This window comes from Lissotriton vulgaris, chromosome 8, assembly GCF_964263255.1.
Source record: "Lissotriton vulgaris chromosome 8, aLisVul1.2, whole genome shotgun sequence".
Classification (NCBI taxonomy): domain Eukaryota; kingdom Metazoa; phylum Chordata; class Amphibia; order Caudata; family Salamandridae; genus Lissotriton; species Lissotriton vulgaris.
Genome location: NC_141696.1, coordinates 1,561,113,381 through 1,561,132,265, shown reverse-complemented (window position 1 = coordinate 1,561,132,265; position 18,885 = coordinate 1,561,113,381). Strand labels below are relative to the sequence as shown.

Sequence of the window (18,885 nt, the reverse complement as noted above, 5' to 3'; positions counted from 1 at the left end):
CCGTACAGCCTCTCTTCGCCGGGTCCTTGGTGCAGCAGGACAGTCCTACTTTGGTCCAAGGAGATCTGAGTGCCAGGGGTGACCCTTTTATGCCCAGAAAATGCCCTCCGGCGAAGTCACTAGCCTATGGGCTACCAGATTCCCTCCCTCCTGATGGCCTCTTTCTATGGAGATTGGTATTTGGCTTTCCCAGAAGTCTCTGTTCTTTCCAGTTTCATCATGGCAGAACTCCTCTCTTGGTGTGAAGAGCTACCTAGGCCAGGTCATGGGTGTTGCCACCAAGGGGACTACACTCCCCTGAAAAACCGGTTGCACACTTGGCTTTCCCTCTGTGTCCCCAATCCCAGCCTGTCTGCCTAAAAAAATAGAGCAGCCCGACTCCCAAGTGTTTTCCCATTTGCCCTTCAAAGGCAGCTTCTCCGTTGACTTTCGCCTTTTTGGCTAACACCCATGTGCCTTCTTGCCAGGGAGAGACCACACTTCTCCCATATGTAGACTTCTGTTGTGTCCTTTCCTAGGAGTTGTTTGCACGTCTCCCTAAGAGGGCAGAAAGCTGTCTTGGGTACAGACCCCCTGTGTAACCTTAAACATGCACTGGAGACTTTGATCAACAAAGTGGCATCTTTGTAAAACAATTTGGGTTTAATGTAATGAGTCGTTTGATACTGTACACTGCCGACTTTAGTATTCCAGTCAGAAGCTAACAGGGTTGAAGTGTCAGCCTGTAAGTCTGCACTCCCCATTGGATCTACTAGCCTTTTCCAAAGTCAAAACAACAAGTTTGCGTTGTTACTGTTGAAACATGTAAAAGTACATATTCTGCTTTTTGATACACAGCACCATGCCTTAGAGCTCCATAGGCCCACCTTAAGGGTGGCGTACATATATTAAACAAAGAGGACTTGTTTTTGCGATGGCTTTAAATGGCAAAGTAGTGTTAGCATTTTACAAACTGCCCTACCAGTCTTCAGTATCAGACTGGGAGTCATGTTTGCCTTTGTCACACCCAGGCTGGCACAACCAGTGCTGCTTTCCCTGTGCTGACCCTCTTGCTTATGTGCCCTGGATTCCCTGGGTATCGTATACTAGGGACTTACTAGTAAGTTAGCTTATGCTAATTGGGTACCACCCAGTCAAGCACACACACTTAAGGGTCGAGGCACTGACACTGAGGTCTGGTTAGCAGGCCTCGGTGCTCTCTGAGTTTAAAAACCAGCAGCATCCGCCCAAAGCTTTGGGGTGACCATACAAAAAGAGGCATTTCCTTACATTCCCTGCCATCATTTTTGTGCCCATTGTACTGCATTAGTGCTGAAGTGCTTATAAACACAACAATTAATCAATAGGGGGGATTAGGGATTGGAATGTCTGTTTCATTCCCCAGGGTAAGTAAGTAGTTTATCAGAAAGGAGAAACAGACACTTGTTACACATCAGACCTTTGGTATGGAAAGTTTTTAGAGTAACCTCAAAAAACCCTATGCTGATGTGGTTGTGCGGTATATCTGGTTCATCCGCCCCGCATATGGGTTGTTGGCAGTTATCATTGGTTACTCCAAAGTAGTGATGTTGCCTGCCTCAGCCCGAGGCACCTCTGGTACTACGAGATTGATCGAGTTACTGGATCAAAGTAGTTTAAATCTACACAAACGTCGACATGTTTCAGCTCTGTCGGCCCTAGGGGTCTATAGAGCTTTCGTCAGGACTCACACATAAACAGACAATGGACTTTTTTACTCACACCATTTGTGTTGTTTTTAGTAATGACCTGTGTAAATTCCAGGGATAAAGGCTCCTCCGGTTTCTGAAATAGAATGACGTTTGTGTAGATTTAAACTACTTTGATCCAGTAACTCGATCAATCTCGTAGTACCAATTATTTTAATCAACCTGGAAATCGCACCAATAATAAAAATCTCTTAGGGTGACTTTCCAGTTTTTAATCTTTTTTCCTTTTTTCGAGAATTTACTTTGACACACTTTTTCTCACTTCTCTGGACACTGCACTATAGACCAGAGGTGCCTCGGGCTGAGGCAGGCAACATCACTACTTTGGAGTAACCAATGATAACTGCCAACAACCCATATGCGGGGCGGATGAACCAGATATACCGCACAACCACATCAGCATAGGGTTTTTTGAGGTTACTCTAAAAACTTTCCATACCAAAGGTCTGATGTGTAACAAGTGTCTGTTTCTCCTTTCTGATAAACTACGTGCTTATAAACACACCATAAAAATACACACAGGAGTAACTGCAAGCAAAAAGCATACTTCTCCTTCAGCTTTGAGATAATTACTTGACCTTGATGTTGATTTCTTCACCATTGTTCTTTGCAGGCAGGAGCTGGGCTGCAACCACCACAGAAGGCCTCCTTATTTACTCCCTGGACTCCGGCCTGGTGTTTGACCCCTTCGAGTTGGATCTGGACATCACACCCAGCAGCGTGCGCCGGGCACTACGCCAGAAGGAGTACACAGCAGCCATTGTCATGGCCTTCCGCCTGAATGAGAAGGCCCTGATCCGTGAGGTCTTGGAGAGCGTGCCCAGTGCCGAGAGTAAGCAGACAATGCTTGAATGTGTCCGACTAGGCCCAACCCAGGCAGGGGATGGGCGAGACTGAGAAGAGATGCAGGCAAATAGGGCAGTGGCAGAAACTGACCAATCATATACTGGAGCTTATGCCTAAGAGTGTACCGTAATGTAACACTACAGAGCTGTCCAGGGAAGAGGCAAAAATTAATTGATTAAATACTGGAAGTTGTATCTAGCAATGAGAGTTGGCATCTACGATTAGACCAAAACTGGACAGAGCCCACCTACCCCTTGGGAGATAGGAAGAATGGTTAAGCAGGGAAGCCTAGGTTATAGAGGCTAGGGTTGAAGCAAAGATTTTTGCGACCCTTGGCAGAATTGTATTTTAGCTACCACGGTTTAAGATTGGAGGTGACACTTGATGCTTGTGAACCCAATTGGAAGATGCTCTACTCCCGTAACCTGCTCAACAGGGAGAATGGATGTGGTGGAGAAGAAGGGGAGCAAGGGAGTACCCGTATGCAGAAGTGGAGAGCGTGACAGAATACTCAGGTGTGATCAGAGTATAAAAGCAAGTCCTTACGGCACCAAACTAGAGGACCTTCTAGAAAGAGCTGGTTTGTTGGGTTACTTTAAAATCTGCACATATATGTATGAAATCAAAGTTGTAATACTCTGCTTATCTAAATAATTTGAACTCAAAAACATCTAAAACTGTGAGATCAATGCTTTTTAAACTGTGTGCCTGCCTTCTTTCGGGGATCATACATGTTCCCTCTTCCATCCCTGGGGTCTCCGTTTCTGACACCTTCCGTCCCTGTGATCTCCTTTTGCCCACCGTTCACCTTCCTATTCCTTAGTGGTCATGTTTTGACCCTTTCCCCCAGAGGCCCTAAGTGATATCCTGTTTTTAAAGTCTAGTCTTGACATCCTTCAACATTCTCAAGTTTTAATCTATAGTACTTTGTTACCTTCTTGATCTTCTTTTTTAATCTACATTGCTATCATCCCTCTGTGATCTCCTGTTTTAATCTATAGTACTACGATACCTTCTTGATCTCCTCGTTTAATCATCACTTCTGTGGGCCTTCAGTGAAATCTTGTTTTTAGCCTCTTCTTCCTTCGTTAAGTGGTCTCTAGTTTTAACCTCTTTCCTCGCTGGCCCTCTGTACTCTTCTTCTATCGCCTCTTCTTCCATTGTTGTTAGTCTCTAATTTTAACTTCTTTCCTCGCTATCCCTCTGTACTCTTCTTCTTTCCCTGCAGTTGATGTCATTGGATCCTCCCTGCCTGAGGTGTACGTAGAGAAATTGCTGCAGTTTCTGCCATTTGCCTTCGAAACCTCTGCCCACCTAGAGTTCTATCTCACATGGGCTCAACGGCTGCTCATGCAACACGGACAGTCTCTGAAGACCAGGTTTGTTCCATGTTCTTTTTGCTTTGCACAAAATGAGTGTAACAGGCTTCCTTTAGAGAATATCTTCTGTGACATGGTGGTGTTTAAAAGGTTAATGCATCTTTTATGAAAGGGAGGACAATTAGTGCGCCGTTGAATATTAAGGGTGGTAGGAATTGTGGAACGTGCGGTGGAGAAAAACTGTTCATCTAGAGTGGAGCACGGAAGCAGCAAAACCAGGAACACAAGGAATAAAGTTTCCCTTTGAGCTGGACACTTGTCCTCCCCAAATAATAATCCACTTTCCTACAGATAAAGCCTCAAATGTTGGCGTTCTTGTAATTCCTGGCGATCTCAGCAGTGTTGTTAACATATGCAAGGGCTGATTTTATTGCCTCAGATTTGGAGAGCTTCTGATAGAGGTCGGACTGTATAAGAATAAACAAGCATTTCCATTGTAATCATAAGACAGACACACCTAGGGAGGTTGAAGCTGTTACTGACTGTGCTTGTGTTATGTTAAAATATTTTTAAAGCGCAAACTGCTACCCGAAGGTGTCCTGGCGCTATCTGTACCCAACCCAACGAGATATAGATAAAGAGCCTGGAGTTATGCGGCAAAAAGCCTCTTTAAGGCTTTCCTGAATGCCAGTATTTCAGGACTGTTTCTAAGATGAAGTGGTAGAGAATTCTTGCTTGTACAACAACAGCAGATGTTTAGGAAAAGGGAGTGCTGTGTTCCTGTGAACAGGATATGAAGTGCATAAATCCCTGACACTGCAGATGCTGCACTGGTAAACAACGTTTACCACAAAACTTTTTCCCCGCAAGGAATCACAACGCGGTCGGTGTAACTAGTCAATCAATGAACTAGTGTCTGGGAACGGAGTTGCATCTAGTAGTAACTCTGTCCTCTCATTAGAAGGGCATTACTAATCTGTAGAATGGATTTGCTGTTTGTGCGGGACACTAGGGGGAACTGGCACCAGATGAATTGTTTGTGTAGGAAAGTGAATTATTATATAGGATGGACCAGTGTCCACCTCAAAGAATAAGGCCACAAACTGCTTGATGTCACTCAAATTAAATGAAATAAACCTTTGTTCAGCCCAAGGTAATGTGACACATAGCAGTCTGGCTTAAAGCAAAGGCATTATCCAAAGTATGTAAGCCACGCATACGCAGTAGAAAAAGTGGAAACACAAAATAATTTCACGACCAATGTTAAAATAAAGGGAAAACTATTACGGATAAAAAAAAGAATAAAAAGACCAAAACATGCTAAATCCAATCGGAAGAACTGGGGATATGACATTTTAAAGAGTTAAGTGAAATAGTGCCAATGATGGTCTATGGTAGTGATGGATCGGGACTTAGGCACGATTAGAGGCTGACCGCGATGGAGCCCTGGTCAGATACAGCAGGTGGATCAGTTGCAGTGAAAGTCTGGAAGTAAAGATTTCAAAAACGTTTCTAAATCCGAACACAGAAAAAGACTGTCACTTTTTGGGAAGAAAAATCCTCGCTGAGCTGGCTCCTGCTGAACTTGTAGCTGCTGCCGTTGAAGCGAAGGCCAGTTACTTGAAGTTGGTTGGTCCCCCTGGAGTCCTGGAGCAGTGGCGATTTGTTTGTTTTTTTAGTTTTCATAAAAAAAAAATTCTGAACATATTTTAAGAAACAATGCATATTTGCGTTCTGTAAGGTGCTAGGAGCCTTGACGGGGATAATGGTAAAATTCACGCTGACATCGTGAAATTGTCGGTTTTATACTCTGTCCCGCAAGTTCCCCTGAAGCTCCGGAGGATTTTTTTTTTTCTCATAATTTTCAAATGTTCTCCTGGTGCCCAAACACCACATGAGTACACTTCTAAGGCCCTCAGGGGAGAGCATTTGTGGACTATCAAGGTGTCAGGCAGCGGCCAACAGCAAAGGCCAATCCAGGTCTAGTTCTGACTGGGCTACTCCCAAGAACGAGCTTGTTGTGTTCTTGTAGCTTCACAGGATGTCAGTAAACTGCCTCTTGGAGAGCACATCTTTGTCTGGTGTAGAGGAGCAAGCTAGTGCTGTTCTTCAATACTCCTCACCGGTAACAGGCCTCAAGTTCAGCCCTCTTCTGATCTTCGGCAGGTACAGAAAGTATTCTGAGATTGGTACCTTGGGGTGTCATATTTATGCCAGGCACCAGTTTGTGGGTGAGGATGGCTCCTGGGCCATTTTCAACCAATGGAGTAAATGTTTCCAAGGGCAAGGCTACCCACTTTTTCAGTAGATCTTGTTTGCCTTCCTGAAAACAATCCCACCAAGGCCCTCACCCTCAAAATACGAGATGGCAAAACCCTTCTCCCCTTGTGCAGAGCCTGTGTGCCCACCCAGAGTTGTGGCCAGGGTAATGATCCGTCCCCTTCTCTGTGATCTCTGAAAACTGGCTCCGGGGGTAACTTTATTCCCAGTTGGTTTGGTGCCTGCTGACTAAAGGGGAAATATTAGGGCTTCCCAAGTGGCATCTAACATTTGCTTGTGACAGGACAGTCTATTTTAAAGTAAAGTCCCTGGACCCATTCCTGGTCCATTGTATCTGCTCTGGGAGCAGTTTTCAAACCTCTTTCACACCTAATTCAGGCTAAGTTGAGGCTGAGTAGTTGTTGGAGAGCTAATGCAAATTAGCCTCCCGCAGCTTGAGGCAGGGTAAAGGTAACTTTGTAAAAGTTACTTTTCCAGTACCTTTAATAAAAGTCAGATTTTACCATTAGATTGGATTTGATATAATATAAGTCCCTGAAATCACCCCTGAAGCCGGAACAGGGCAAAAGTTATAGTATAATCTATAATTTGACGTTCTCTGTGTACCAGCTACATGGTAGTTTGGGCTAAATCACTAGGGGAACATGTCATTTCTACTCTCACAAGTTCCACTCTTAGATATTATACATCCTACATTGTGAGCCGCAAGGTGTGCTTAGCTGTGATTTATTAAATATTTAATATCGGCCTTTCATACCTATCAGAATGGAGAACAAAAGCACCCCAATTTTCAAGTAGAGAATAAATCTATATTCATAAACATACCATGTCAATGTATCACATAAGGGTGCTCCCGGAGGTGAGCTGTCACCGCGCAGTGAACGTGACACGCTATAATACAAACAAATATTAAATGCAAAAGCACAAAAGCTTGTGGCAAAATATCACAAACTAATGTCCACTAGCAAACAGTTAACTCAAAGTTATGCCCATTTGGTATTGCATAAATAGTGGTCAGGTCTTCCACAGGACAGACGCATGATGAAGGAAGCTGGCTCCGTATATGATATTATCACTTGGTGGTAATGCCGTGCACAGAGTCCAGTGGTTCCCCAAAAGTGTGCAGGGCTCAATGTAAAACCCAAAGTCCTCTATTAGTCGTAGTGTGGGCGAGCAACCGTAGGCCTAACACAGAGGAGTGTAAGACAGTATTGCACCCACATGATCCAGACCAATGTAATAAAATAATGCTTTGTATTTTATTTAAGACCCAGGTCTTCGTAATCATGTAAGTACGTTTTTAAATAAAAATACTTTTCGAAAATTGACACTTAGAAACCTTTTCACACTGTCCAGTGATATCCTGTGGGGGAAATAATATTGCCGTTAACCAGGTGAGTATCGAACTTACAATGTCTTGTCTTCGGAGCCAAAAGTCAGCAAGGACCAGGGGCCAGGTAGGTACCAATACTGCACCACCATCATCGGGGCGGCCGTGTGAAAGGGGCAAAATTGGAGTTCAACCCAATGCTTTCCAATGAAGACGGGGGTGCCTGGAGCCACACTGTTTCCAGGTAAGTCAGTTTCAGGGGCAAAGCTTTGGGGGTTAGCACAAGCACGGGGGACGGGGGTCACAAAGCATCACCAAGCATACACCAACTGCGGCACACAGGGTGTAGAGTGTAAATTCGACATTGTGCACCCAATGTTTTTCATTGCGGATTTGCCTGACGGCTAAGAGGCTGCAGGTGTGGCACGGAGGTTGCAGTAGGAAGACCAACGACAGCAGAGATAAGTTGGGATGTGTGGAGTCTTAGGGGCACCGTCGGTACAGCTCCGAAGGCCCTGATGATTCAGGTGCAGGGGCGCCTTTGGATGTCGGAATCTTCTTGGCGGTCACAGGGAGCTTCTGGATTCACAATGCAGGCGTCGTTGTGGAGGACAGGAGAGGTCAGTCAACGCTGGACAAGAGGTCAGGATCGCTAGGGAGACTTTACTGCACAGGTGAGCCATTCAGACGCGGGCTGCCGGCATGAGATGTAGAGTAGGCTGGCGTCACAGATCCGCTGGATTTATTTATTTATTTATTTATGTATGAGATTTGTAGAGCGCGCAAATACCCGTGGGTGTCTCGGCGCTGAGGACAACAGACACGTACTCTGCAGTAGAGAGCTTACTGATTAAACATCCAGGTTTTTGTCCTTCTTCTAAAAACTTGTAGCGACGGGCTGGATCTAATCTCAGCTGGAAGGACGTTTTAGAGCTTTGCTGTAGCCACGATGAAACGCTTATCACCCCAGGAAGCAGGCTTTGTTTGTGGGACCGTAAGTAAGTTAGCTGTAGAGGAGCGCAGAGACTGAGTGGGAACATAAGCTGCGAGAGCCTTTTCTAAGGAATTGAGGTCCAGAATTGCAGGATGCTTTATAAGCAATGCATAGAGCTTTAAACTTCATGCGGTTTTTCACAGGGAGCCAGTAATATTGTCGAATAATGTGGGAGATAGACTTATGTTTAGGAGTTCCAGATAACATTCTGGCTGCAGCATTTTGAACAAGTTGGAGTTGATGAATGACTTTGTTTTGGGCATTCATAAGACGTCCATTACAGTAATCCATAGTGGGCATGATAAGGGTACTGACTAATGTTGGATCCGGAGTCTTTGGAGTTAGTGTCTTCTGGAGAGATCTGCTGTCCTCTGGAGATCGTAGTCTTTATCGAAGGCAACAGTCCTCCCAGGGGTTTTAAAGGTTGTGCTGCAAGACAGGTCGCAGGTTTCGGCAAAGCTGAAGACGGTAGAGCTGGGGTCAAGGCAGTTGGTGTCATCTGGCTTCTGCTACAGTGTGTCTCCTTGCTTCTTAGGTCACCGCAGATCTGAGGGTCAAAGCTTGAGTAGCCCCTCAAATATTGAATTTAGGAGGCATTTAGGGGAGTAGTAGGCAGGGCCAATGGGCACCTCTCCTGGGGTGGCTAAACCTTCTAATATGCCACCCTCCTATGGGAGGTGGCATAGACCTAACCCTGATCGGAGCGATCTCCCCATCTTCAAGATGGCGGGACTGTAAGTTGTGCTTCCCCTCGTCTCCCCCACCTTAGGGGTAGAGTTGGCAGAGGTGGGAACACATCCTATTCTTTTGAGTTTTCCCAACGGTTTTCCAGCCCAAAGTGGGGATGTAAACCAGAGGCTGACATCTGCTGCTAGCAGCCGAGGCTGGGGGTCGCATTACAAAAGGCAACAGGCCTTTGAAGCTTCCCTCTTGAGCACTGGCCCATCCTGGGTGAGGAGATTTGACACGTCTGCCCAGGATGTGCATGGTTTCTGGTCCCAGAGAGCAGAGGCTCTCCACACAAGGGTTCAGAAACATGTCTGCGTGTGGCAGGCTGCCTAAAGCCAGTCTGTGCACACACCAGGGTTGGTAGCTTTTTCAGGGGGCACCTCTGAGGTGCCCTCTGAGTACATGTTTTAATAAATCTCACACTGGCATCAGAGTGGATTTATTACAAGGAGCTGTTTGGTACCAAACACTCCTGGGTTCAGTGAAGCTACTGTGGGGCTGTGGAACTCGAGTTGTCAAGTTCCCGGCCCATGTACTCTCTGGGTCTTCCCTGGCAATCACAAAATTAGGGAATATACCCTACTAATGTAGATATACCCACACCTCGGAAACAGTGCACCCTGCCTTAGGTCTGGTAAGGTCTGCTAGAGGGCTGACCTACCCATAGCTTAGGCAGTGCGAGCTGGCATGGCACACTGGCAGTGTGTCATGTCGACTTGGTTATTCGTTCACCTCACAGGGGCATGTCAGTGGCAGCGACATATCCTAGTGAGGGGGACCTAGGAACGCTATTCAGCTTCAGGCCCTAGGTACCCAGGGTACCACTTTGTAGGGACTTACGGAGGGCAGAAGTACCAATCGTGGACATGTGTTTAGGGAAAGAACACTGGGAACCTGGACCGCAGGGACCCACTACTCTACAGTCAAAGTTGCATCAAAAGCCAGGAAAAAATTGATGGGGTACTGCAACGGAACTCCATTTTCTCACACATGGGATACACCTTAAAAAATAAAAGTGCTTTCAGTCGTGGGTACGATTTATAACCAAACGGGTCGAATACAGTTACAATTTCCAGTAATGATTCACTTAAAATTATTTTCAGACAGAATTAGCATATGATATACATATATAACTTAATCCCAGATTCTGAGGGTACCATGTTAACCACAGCAAATAAATTACATTGGCAAACAGTATAGGTACCACTGTAAGTCACTAGTGAATGGCATCCTGGTACCTAGGACCCAGGTTGCCAATGGAGGGTCCCAAGGGCTGCAGCACGAATTGTGCCCCCCTAAGGGACCCACTCGGCAAGCACTTGCACGACTGCCATTGCTGGATACGTGTCTTGGTGCAAACAAAAGTGAAAACACAACATGTCATACATTCCTGTGTGCAGTGTCTCCTACCACTGCATGTACTATCTGTAAGTCACCACTACAGCAGACCTGCCAGACCTAAGGGAGGGTACTTGGTATTAAATGTGAGGGCATACCATCACGAGCAGATATGCCCCTGTGCTGGTCAGTTCATTACTGCCTGTACAAGTGACTACGGAAGCCATTTTAAGACATGTGCTGGACATATGTGAAAACGAGGCTTCACTGAAGATAGGGAGGTTTGGTATCAAACATCTCGTACTGATAAACCCACAATGATTCCAAGGTTAGATTTATCAATACGTGCACCCAGAGGGCACCTTAGCGGCGCCCCTAAAAACCTACCAGCCTCTGAATGGGCTCTGCCAGCCTGACACCCCAAGACGCTGTTCTGACTTCTTAGTGTGAGGGCCTGTTGCTCTCAGGAGGCCCAGAAGAAAAACTTGTTCCAGAAGAGGGTGTAACACCCCCCTCTCCACAGCATGACCTGCTGATTAGCCTTACTTGGGTGGCTTGCTTCATAGCGCTGCCACCTATAGAATGCGAATCTGGCTCCACTCTCAGGAGCGGAAGCAGCCCTGCATTGTCCAGGACCCCCTTGACACCTGGGGATGCAGGAAAATGAGTCAGTCACCCCCAGGCTAGCACCATCCCTAAGGTGGGCTAGAACTGAGGTGATCACGACTTTTCAGGCGTAGCCATCTTTGTAATGGCATAGTTAGGAATTCTGGGCCATAGTTATGCACAGGAAGTGGTCATATAGAGGGCTTAGTTACCCCAAGGGTCAGTAGCACATTGGCTATTACCCTACACTCCACTTACACCCCTAAATTCATCATTTAGGGGAGTCCCTGGCACCAGAAAATCAGATCCTGATGACTTAAGAAGAGAGAGGACACCGAAGAGGAGAGAGGAAGCAGCTGACCTGATACTAACCCGGTCAGCTTGTTTGCATCCCTCGTCAAAAACTGCGCCAAAGTTGACTCGTCCTGCAGCTGTGACTCCAAAAACTTGGGAGGACTGCCTGCCTTTGAAAAAGACTCAAGACCTCCTGTGAACAGCGAACCTGTTCCAAAGACTCACCAAAACTGAAGACTCTGAGGCTTCGGGATCTGCCAAACCCGACACATAAGGCATCCACTGCATCAGTCGCCTCTGGCCTGAGTTGAAATGGGCAACTGGTGCCAACAAGGTTCCCCAGCTCTCCAGAGCAGGAGTCCATCGGGGGTCCCACCCCTCCTGGACTCCCTGACGTCACCTGCAGCGTCTACACACAGCCCCCCATCAACTGCTCCAGCAAGGAAAAACCTGATGCCCAAGGATAGTCCTTGCATCAGTCTCCCCTGGACCTTGGAGAAAAGGATCAAAGGTGCCCCCCAGGCCTCAAGCATTTCAAGCCCTGAGCCCACTTGCTGGTTCAGCCTGACTGGCTTCCCAGCCAGAGTCTTCAGCCTCTTTCCGCAGTGAAAGATCTCCATTGAGACTTATTGGGCTCCTGAAGCTGATTTGCACCCGGCTGCCCTCATGCCGCTGGTGGTGTATAATGCTGCCTTGCACCTCGCCCGCCACTCACCCCAACTCCTGCCGATTGGTTTTGTAAGTCGCTGTTGTATACCTGTTTGCAGAACTTGCTCTGCCTTCCATTGGATAACATTGCAGAACTCAAACTGCAGTATCCACTTTAAGGTGAAAATGATTTATATTTAAGAACCTACATACCTGAAAAAATGTTCTCTTATGCCTTAACATGTATAAAGATACTTGCTATTTTTATAAATTGGTGAAGATCTCCTTCTTGAGTCATGTTGTCATTGATCGTTGTGTGTATTTTGCAAATATCTTGCACTCCTCCTTGTTAAGCCTAAGGCTGCTCAACTATACTACCCCTGACAGAGCACTATGGGATTGCATAACAATCCGCTGTCCATAAGGGAATCAATAGACCCTTTACTCGGTATATCAGATTATTGATATAGCACATAAAGAGCCAGCTTCCTACAGTCCTGCATGGGAAACTTTACATTTCCATGAGAAGCGTGCAGTCATCTGGTAATTCTACGGGTCTCCAGACACCCAACACCCTACAGCTCGGCCCCATGCACTCCCCGCTTTCCCACCTGCTGCCTCTCTAACCTGGGACACTGCTTCTTGATGCCTGCTCTGCTCAGCCAGGTCTATACTGTGAGAAGTTGGCCCGATATGCAGTGTTCACTATTCTAGCGACCACTATGCATCGGTCCAAACGACCCTTATGGTGATTGGTTGTAAGTCAACCTTAGACCAGCTATCCTAGTAGCGTGGATACGAGCAGTCTTCGGGCTAAACTCTAGAGGGCGTGTTAAGCCAGCTGTTATACCATCACATACCCCTTGAACACCAAGTGAAAGGACACCACACAAGTGTTATGAAAATAAACAGTGTATTTATTAGAATCACAACAGCCCTGTACTCTTATTGAGGACAGGGTACTAAGCACAGAACAAAACTCTTAGGAAAATACTTCAAGTGCACAATCAATACAAGTGCCCGGGGGCACGGAAAGTTTAGTGGTCTCGGGCGGACCCGATAAGGCAAGTCGGAAGCGAGGGACTCGGGACCCTTAAGTAAGGAGGCTATGCGGGCACCGAAATGCTGAAGTTACCTAGCCACAAGGGCTGCGGCTGCACAAGTCTTACAGGCGTCGGGGGTCTTCGCTGACGAGCCAGGAGCCGGAAGGAAGGAGTTGCTGGCCGGCGACCAGTGGAGATAGTTCGTAGAGATCCAAGCCTGGATCAGAGATGGATGACACCTGAAAGCAGAGGGGACCAAGTTCGTACTACTAGCCAGTAGTCAGAGGGTACCAGGAGGACACCGGATGATCGTCACCTCGACTAGGTGGGTGGGCGACGCTAGGCTCTGCAGTCTCACGGACCAGGAGGCGTTGTCGGCGACCAGGATGGAGGTGCGAGCTGTCCCACGAAGATTGATGCTGTCGGCGTCGCTGGGCCCAGGATTGGGGCAACAAGCCTTGGCAGATTTCAGGGCCACGTGGTGGGCCTAAAATGGCGTCTTGAGTGGACCAGGAGGGTCCGGGGTGCTCCTTTCGCAGAAGGGAGCAAAGGCCAGTCTGGAGCAACCAGACCAGCAGCGTTGGTTGTCGGTTGTCGTAAAAAGAATCACAAGCCAGCGGCTAGTGATCGGACAACGTGCTGAACAGTGAAGCAGAAGGGCCCCACGCAGATCGTGGAGATGCTGGGAGGCTGCACTTCGGTGCTGGAGCTGCTCAGGGTCGGGGCTTCTCGGACCCCAGAGCACTCACCAGAGGATTCCTTCGGTGGTCGTGCTGGTTAAGAAAGCGTGCAGGTTTTGATGATGGCCGGTCCCTCGAGGTCTCGTCGCACCCACAGATCTCAGCTGAGCTGACGATGTGGGTAGAGGTCAGAGGTGCCAGGGAAGCCGGTTCTCGTCGAGCTGGGCAGTCGGATTCCTGAGGAAGGACTTGCAGCAAACCGCAGAGTTCTTAGATGGTGCCTGCAGACGCAGGGTGACTACTCCTTAGCCACAAGGGAGAAATCTTAAGAAGAGTCTCGAAGTCCTTTCGTAGAAAGTATTCTTGATACAAAGATGATCTAATTTGGAAGGGTCCCCGCTCCTGCCTTTATCCTAAAGAAAGGGGTGGGTACATGACTAGGTCCTGCCCTAGGGGTGGGACCAGGAAGGGGGGTAGTTACACCCCTCTCCCCTGCCGGACTTTCCCCAGGTCAAGGGCTGCGCGCCCCTGGAACTGGTTCTAACCGGCAGATGCGTAGTGAGCACCGGGGTGCCACTCCGCAGTCACCTTCTTGTAAAGCCCTGCCTACCCAGGATACACAAAACCCTGTCTGGGATGGTGCAAACACCGCCCCGGACAGGAAACCCTTTGTCCAAGCTCTCCTCGCTGGAAGGACTCCCAGCAGCAGGAGGTCAGACTCGTGTCTGTGGTGGCAGCATCCATTTTGTGGAGCTGAGGCTTCAGTTAACTTTAACCGGGGTTCACAGTTACGTACATGTCGTGTCCCTCTAGAAGGGCAGAATGCTAACCTCGTCGCCAGCATTGGTGAGGGGTCAGCATCCCGATTCGTATGACACCTTACTCGATAACGCGATACCGAAGTTAGCGATATGGTATGCGTTATCATGGAACAGCCATTGGGTCTTGGTTCCGCAAGCTGCAACCGGGCTCGGCTCGTGCCAGAGCCCAATTCACACGGTTCCATGCACTCTGCCTTCAGGATTGTTAAGGCCTGCCATAAGAGTGACTGATAGGAACTCGGGTGTCCATTTTAGGGTTAGATATAGGGATACTATACCTACAGCAACGGGCGAGTACGCCACATTGCCCCAGCTGTCGCGCAGCCAGTTGTGTCAGATTTAGATGGCCATCCAGGGGTGGCATAATACCTGCTTCAGCCCCTGGTAGGCCCTGGGTACACCGATGCCCTGAGTTACAGGGTCTGACAAGGTGGCCCAGTTCCAATTGGGTAATGCACCTAAGGTACATGGAATCCATTTTAGAGAGAGAGCAGTAGGCCTGGGGTCCTGATTGGCAGGGTCCCAGGCCAACTAAGTCGGAAAACCAGCAAAACACCAGGCAAAAAGTCGGGGGTAACCATAGTCAGGTATCTACCTTCCTACACAACCCCCCCCCCCCCCCCAAACGAAAGGAGATAAGGCTATCCTTGTCCAGGTAAGCCTATATTGCCTGAGTGGCCATATGAGGTGGTACATGCACTGCCATGGTTACCCCCTATATCATGGTCCACTAAGCAACCCTCACCCTAAGGGTATCTGAGGGTCTCCACCATAGGGAATCACTACCTGTGGTGTGCTTTGGCAAAGTAAAAGGCTGGTGCGGGAATGGAGTACTGAAGTGAGACTCCACTACTGTTGGGCTCAACTTCTTCCAATCACTATCCACCATATGTGCCTTTCTTTCCAGTACTGAGTTGCTATGAGCTCTCAGGGTCAACCTCTGGCTACCTAAAGCTGGAGGCTGAGTCCCCCTGGTTGGCTTACTAGAGGGACAGGTCAGGTTTGGGGCCTTTAGGTCCCAGGTTTGGCTGTGCCCAACAGTGTCCATCTGTGGGAGGTCCCTAACTAAGTTTAAGGGGGATCCCTCAGGAGTTTGTTTTATTTTCACTTGGCTAGGGCTACTAGCTTCAGTGATCCTAATCTGCTGATTGGGAAATTCTTTTGGACAGGGGGCCCTTTGGGGGCCTCCCTGACCTCTACAGCCCTGGGCTGACTGAGGCAGAGTAGAGAGTGGCAGGTTACCTGCTCCAGACTGGGTCCCACCTGGGAAGGTTCCACTGTCATCAGGGGCTCTGCCAGGCTAGGCCTGATTACCTCTGGGGCAGTTCCTTCACCAGGGGTAGAGTCAGTTCCCTGAGGAGGCTGGCTCTCACCTAGTGTCTGGGAGGGGGAAGACTTTTCTCCCTCCTCAATGCTCTCTGTTAGAGTGGAGTGATCCATTGTTTCAGGCTTCACAACACTATTATCGGTCTGAGTTTGAGCTGTGGCCATCACAACTCCACCAACCTTTTCAGGAAGGGACTCAGTTTGGGTTTGGGCTGTGACCATCACAGCCTTGCCAACCTGTTCAGGAAAGGCATCTTTCTGGGTTAGGGCTGTGACTGGCCCAGCCCTCCTGACCTGTTCAGGGAGGACTTCTGGGACTGTGGCTAACACGGCCCCACTAACCTTACCATGGAGGTTTACCATTTTAAAATGGGTTTCTTGCTCTACCTCAGCCCAGGCTGAGGTCTCTAAATCGTTCCCCAGTAGGCAATCTACAGGCAAGTTTGGTGACACTGCACTCTCTTGTGACCAGTGACACCTCCCCAGCTGAGATTTACCACTGCTATGGGATGATCTCTCTGCACTCCATCAATGTTCACTACCTGGTATGTGGCACCAGGCATCAGTTGCCTTGAGGGGACTAGGCTCTCAGCCACCATGGTGATGCTAGCCCCTGTGTCTCTGTAGGCCTCAAGTTTTGAACCATTGATGAGGGGTTCCTGTCTGTACCTGCCCAAAGTGTTGGGACAGGCTGTGAAGTTGGCAAACCCCATGCCAGTCTCACAGACAAGAGTATCTAAGTCAGGGGACCTGGTTAGGCCAGAGTCCCCAGGCACTCCCAAAGAAAATGCACCCAGATTCTTGGGGGCACTCCCACCACCTGGGGGATTACTACTAGTAGTAACATGAGGCTGGGAAGCTTTATTTGGGGGTATGTTCTCCTTATTGTTGTTGGCCTTGGGACAACTGCTGACAGTTTTGTAATGGCCCACCTGTTTGCAGGTGTGACAATAAGGTTTCTTTTGGGTTTTGGGAGAAGTTGGGGACCCACCCTTTTCAGAGGAATTTTGGGGCCCTGTGGTTTGATCAGAAGATTTATTCCCACCCTTCTCTTGAGGCTTGGTTGATTCCTTCTTTTGGTCACCACCCTGGTTCTTCGGCCTGACCCTGGTTCTGACCCATTTGTCTGCCCTCTTACCCAATTCTTGTGGAGAGGTCAGATCAGAGTCTACCAGGTGTTGGTGTAATAACTGGTTCTGACAATTACTTAAGATTTGCTCTCTCATAATTAGATTATACAATCCTTTAAAATCAGTAACCTTACTTCCCAGTAGCCAGCCTTCAAAAGCCTTAGTGGCACAATCGACGAAATCAGACCAGTCCTGAGACTGAGTTTTCTGGGTATCCCTGAACAGCAACCTGTACTGCTCAGTGGTTAGGCCGAACCCATCAATCAGTGTGTTCTTCAGGACCTGGTAATTGTTAGCATCCTCAACTCTAGTAGTGAGGAGCTTATCTCTACCTTTACCTTCAAAGGAGAGCCACAAGATAGCTGCCCACTGACTCTGGGGGACGCACTGTACAGTGCAGGCCCGCTCCAAAGCAGTAATCCATTTGTGGATGTCGTCCCCTTGCTTAAAGGGGGGCACTATCTTACTCAGGTGCCTAGTGTCTAAACTCCTGTTTTCCCGTGGGGGAATGCTGCCACCAGTGGGAATTGTCCCACTCAATTCTTGCTCTCTAGCGAAGGCGAGTCTTTCTTTGGCTAGGGCAAGTTCTTCCCTTTCGATCCGCAGATTGACTTCCCGCTCCTTCGCTTCGTACACTCTCCTCTGAGGGGATGTCATCCCTCTTCGAGCAGAGCCTCGAGAGCCATTGGTTCGAGCGGATCTGTTAGAGCCTCTCGACAGAGACCTAACTCGTCCACTCCCAATGTTAAGCTGGCCTGAGAGGGGCCCCAGGGGTCTCCTAGTACCATTCTCGTGCCGGCTTAAGTTGTCCCTAGTTAGCTGGCTAACCACTACTGGACCTTTGTGTGCCTCGTCCCCAGATGTCTCTAGATCCTCATCCTCCTCTTCACCTTCTGCTGAGAGATGGATAAGGTCAGTGTCACCTGCGGTTCCCTCGAGGGGGGGCATACTCTCCTCTGGATGAGAAGGGTCGGTGTTACCCGCCCTCCTAGCATCATAAGTCTCCAAGAGACCAATCAGAAATGGAGTTGTAGGGTTTGAACCCTATTTTAACTTCCGAGATGTACAGAGCTGTCGCATCTCTTGGAAGCTAAGTGCAGCATATCTGGACGTGACCTGTGGAGGGTCGACTGACACAAGGGGAGACTCAGAGTTTCCTCCTTTGTCGGACATGCTGCTTCTAGTGTGGTGTAAGTGATGCACCTACCTACACTATATGTTTACCTACTGATCCCTTGCTAAGAGTTGTAGCCAAGGTGTGCTAAGCCTTGAGGAGCTACAACAGCTGGTTCAGTAGAACTCAGAGTATTCTAAGCTAAGTTATATGTACCTGAAGTACTTATGCGATCTTTCACAAGATATTCTTAGGATACGCGTGGTAAAACAACAGCAAGCTCAAATCCCAACCGCTGCTCACCAATGTGAGAAGTTGGCCCGATATGCAGTGTTCACTATTCTAGCGACCACTATGCATCGGTCCAAACGACCCTTATGGTGATTGGTTGTAAGTCAACCTTAGATCAGCTATCCTAGTAGCGTGGATACGAGCAGTCTTCGGGCTAAACTCTAGAGGGTGTGTTAAGCCAGCTGTTATACCATCACATACCCCTTGAACACCAAGTGAAAGGACACCACACAAGTGTTATGAAAATAAACAGTATATTTATTAGAATCACAACAGCCCTGTACTCTTTATGAGGACAGGGTACTAAGCACAGAACAAAACTCTTAGGAAAATACTTCAAGTGCACAATCAATACAAGTGCCCGGGGGC

The 18,885-nt window shown here is 48.2% G+C and overlaps 1 protein-coding gene across 1 annotated transcript in view; it reads left to right on the top strand.

Annotated features, from left to right (window-relative positions):
* LOC147700413 (periodic tryptophan protein 2 homolog) overlaps nucleotides 1–18,885 on the top strand; it is a 105,802-nt gene that overhangs the window by 78,452 nt on the left and 8,465 nt on the right. The window contains exons 18-19 of the mRNA XM_086935820.1: nucleotides 2,341–2,559; nucleotides 3,802–3,952. Coding sequence (XP_086791946.1) covers nucleotides 2,341–2,559; nucleotides 3,802–3,952 — 370 coding nt within the window. The remainder of the gene's footprint in view (nucleotides 1–2,340; nucleotides 2,560–3,801; nucleotides 3,953–18,885) is intronic.